Source organism: Caenorhabditis briggsae, assembly GCF_000004555.2.
Source record: "Caenorhabditis briggsae complete genome, chrIII, whole genome shotgun sequence".
NCBI classification, from domain to species: Eukaryota; Metazoa; Nematoda; class Chromadorea; order Rhabditida; family Rhabditidae; genus Caenorhabditis; species Caenorhabditis briggsae.
Genome location: NC_013490.2, coordinates 11137130 through 11140750, shown reverse-complemented (window position 1 = coordinate 11140750; position 3621 = coordinate 11137130). Strand labels below are relative to the sequence as shown.

Genomic DNA, 3621 nt, shown 5'->3' with positions numbered 1-3621 from the left:
TGAAAATCAATAAAAATTCGAATTTCGCGCGCTTTTACCGGAAGTTGGCCTAGAAAACTCACACCTGGCCGCTAGGCCACCGGTTCCCACTTTGACTTTTCGATGCCGTTTTTCTCAATGAAGGAATTTTTTTTTGAATTTTTTCTTTATTTTTATGGGGATCTACATGGAATTCTGCACTAAATAAAGCAACAAAATTTTTCACCGCACACCACCTTCAAAATCTAAAAAAATATCTATAATTACCTCGAGTAGTTCAAATCCAAACGCGCTCATTTCCATCGTCTACATTGGTTATTAGAAGACAGAGAGACGAAATGGCGAGAAGGCTTTGGTGGCAGAACGGGCGGGGAGAGATAAATAAATGACATCACTTTTTGCATCGGTCCTCCTTTTTGTTTTCCTCTTTCTCTGTTTCTCCTGATACAATAACGGAAAGGAAGAAGGAGAGGAAGACGAGAGGCAGAATAGGTTGTCATGAGAGACCGGGGTCACATGGGACCATAACTTTTCTAATTAGGGTTGCTATAACCTTTCATGTAAAGATTACGGTAATTGCTGTTTTAAAGTTGCGTTTTTACCTGCATTTTTGACATTAAGACAAGAGTAGTGCTTGAGCAATAACAGCCCATTTAAGGAAGGTCATCTTCGACCCAATTTATCTCCGTTTTTATGAAAGGTACAAAAAAGTTGTTAACCAACAAAATGTGTCTGATATGGTGATAAAAATTTTGTTAGTAAACAACTTTTTGATCCCTCCCACAGGAGCCAAGAAAAATCAGGTCAAAGTTGGCAGTGTGGTGGCGCTCAAAGTGCTAATTGTGGATTTCCTCTGATTGGTATACTTTTCATCATTCTAATCGTGTTTGTGGTAATTATAGTTTTGTTTTCAAATTACTATTATCCTGGACTAGAAAAAAAATCAAAAATATATTTCTTCTAGGATCTCCACCAGGTACCACCACGCTCCACCGCGCTCCAGACCACCTAACTTTGACCTGGTTTATCTCGGCCCCTTTCAAAAATATAAACAAATGGTTAACTAAAAAAAGGTTTGTCTGCAGATTTCACACATTTTGTCTGTTGACAACGTTTTGATATATTTTACAGAAAACGAGATAAGTTGAAACGAAGTTGAGATGCCCTCCGGTCGCGTACTCGGCCTGTTTCCGAAAGGTGCCCATTTTGTCGTCGATTATCTTGGTTCCTATGGGAGATATCAAAAAGTGTCAAGTTATAAAATATTTCTGATGTTATGATAAACTTTATATCAGTTGAGCACTTTTCGATATCTCACTCAGAAACCAAGATAAATGAGCTAAAAAGGCACCAATTTGATCTCCGGAATTTCTCAACATTCAACATTATATTTGATCTTTATTCATCAGAAATTTCTTAGCTTTATATATGGCTTGAAATAAATATTACAGGCACTAGATTTTACTAAAAGCAGTACATGGAAGAGTAGAATGTTAGTTGCGATCACATTGGAATTTTTTTAAAAGTGAAGGGTAATACATATGTATGCGTTAGAATTAGAAGGGAAATATTAGGTACGACGTCTGGTGAATGCACTTCTCCACTCCCTATAGCGTTCTCCTTCCTGTGGATCGAGGAAAGTGTTGACTTCATCGACAGTCAAGCGGTTCAGTTTATGAGCAATGACGAATCCAATGCAGTCCATGAAACTGCAGCATCCGAAGAACTCCGCGCATTGGATGATCTCTTTGAGTTGGTCGAGCGTTTTGGTGGTTGCTTGTTTGTAGGAGGTATCAACTTTTTGGTATGAAGAAAAAGCTGGAGAGACGTAGATGGTGATGTATTTGAGCAAGAAGTCAGTTGCCTCTTTGCTGAATTCGATTTCGAGTGGCGTGGTGAGACGGATTGTTTTTTGGTACCAGTCGGGGTGCTGAAAAGGGATACGGCAATAAGCATTGGATGATGCCTAACTTACATGCTCATCCATATAATACTTGACAAATGGGAGCTTCTTCAACACCTCTCTGCGACGGATGTAGCTCAGTGCAGTGGTCCCAGGAAACTTGAGTGGGATTTCCACTTCAAGAATCATGATGGTTCTGAAAATTCTGGACTGATTTAGAACCCCATCGAGAGAGAGAGAGAGAGAGAGAGAGAGATTTTATCAGTTGGCAAAATTTTGATAACGATTATAGGGACCGATATAATGGAGCTCAAAGAGCAAAGTGATATTCTAATGACATAAAAATACGATTTTTCGAAAATCGCAGTACAAAAACTACAGTAACCTCGAATTATTTATGACAGTGGGAAGAAGTGCTTAAAAAATGGATTTTTCAGGTTACGGTAGAAATGTCTGAATTGCAGATTTTCCGAATTTTTGAGTTTTGAGGTTTTCCTTTTTTTTTTAATTCCACATTTTCCGATATTTTTGATTTTTATTTTTCTGAAACCCAGTAAAAAAAACTACCGTAATTTTAATTTATATTAGTTTTTTTTCAAGGAATTTTCTCAAAGATTTTCAACAGTTTTCTTCTCCTATTTTTATAGTGAAAAAGAGCCAAAAAACAGATAAGGATTACGGTAGTTTTCGTTCTGCGAATATTTTTGAACACCAAACTGATAACTAAACTGCCAGGAAATTCAATGAAAAAGGGCAACAAACAAGGTTTCGATTTTTCTGCCGTCAGGCGCATGGCGCCAATGCAGAGAAAACAGAAAAAGAGAGATATAAACAAGAGACGCAGACACGAAAAAGAGAGGGACGGTGGTGGCAGAAGAAAGTGAGGAGAAGACGTGATGATTCCGATAAAAGAGAGGGATCGTGGAATATGGAGAGAGCGCAGAGAAGTCAGAATAGTCAGAAATAAAAGTTTAGACGAGGAACGAAAAAAAGGAAATTGAAAGGTAGAGAAACTTCTAGAAACAATTTTGTGGAAATTGAAAAATTGGGATTACTGTAGTTTGAAATTTTTTCGAAAATTCAAAAATTCCAAGAGTTCTGAAAGTCGATAATTCCTGAATCCAGAAATTTTCAAAAAAATCTGAGAAGTCTGAAATTCCGAAAAAATTCAAAATTCAGAAATTTCAAAAAATCTGCAAAATTCCAAAACTTTTAAAAAATGCAAAAAAATCTAAAATTCCAAAAAAATTCAAAATTCAAAATTTCAGGAATTTTTTTAAAAATTTTAAAATGCCAAAATTTCCAATTAATCCAAGATACGTTTTAAAATTACATATTTTAAATATGTATTTTACATTCACAAACACATAATTTTGCATTTGTTATCAGTGATAACAATGATAAGATCCATTGTAAAATAGGAGTCCTTATTGAATGTCCACTGCTTGTTGTGCATCGAAAATAGAATGCCACCCGAATTCTGAAAGTTCTGAACTTCAAAAGGCCTAAAATTTTACACAAATCATGAGAATTGAAAAAAAATCTTGCTTACAAAATGAACCTGAAATTCAGAATTTTCAAAATTCCGGATATTCCAAGCGCAAAAAAAGCTTAAAAAGTGTATTTAAAATATATATGACTTTACACCAAAAGAAACAGAAAAGAAAAAGGGATACCATTTACAGCGAAAAAAACATATAAATAAAAAGAATATTCAGAAATCAATCAGAGTTATTCAC

General features: G+C 35.5%; 1 protein-coding gene across 1 annotated transcript; it reads right to left on the bottom strand.

Annotated features, from left to right (window-relative positions):
- Positions 1 to 1549: 1549 nt before the first annotated feature.
- On the bottom strand, positions 1550 to 2071 carry CBG03615 (the record flags this gene model as incomplete). The annotated part of the gene is made up of 2 exons (XM_002647039.1): positions 1550 to 1909; positions 1955 to 2071. 2 exons carry the CDS (start codon positions 2069 to 2071, stop codon positions 1550 to 1552), a joined length of 477 nt encoding a protein of 158 aa, XP_002647085.1.
- Between the last annotated feature and the right edge of the window lie 1550 nt (positions 2072 to 3621).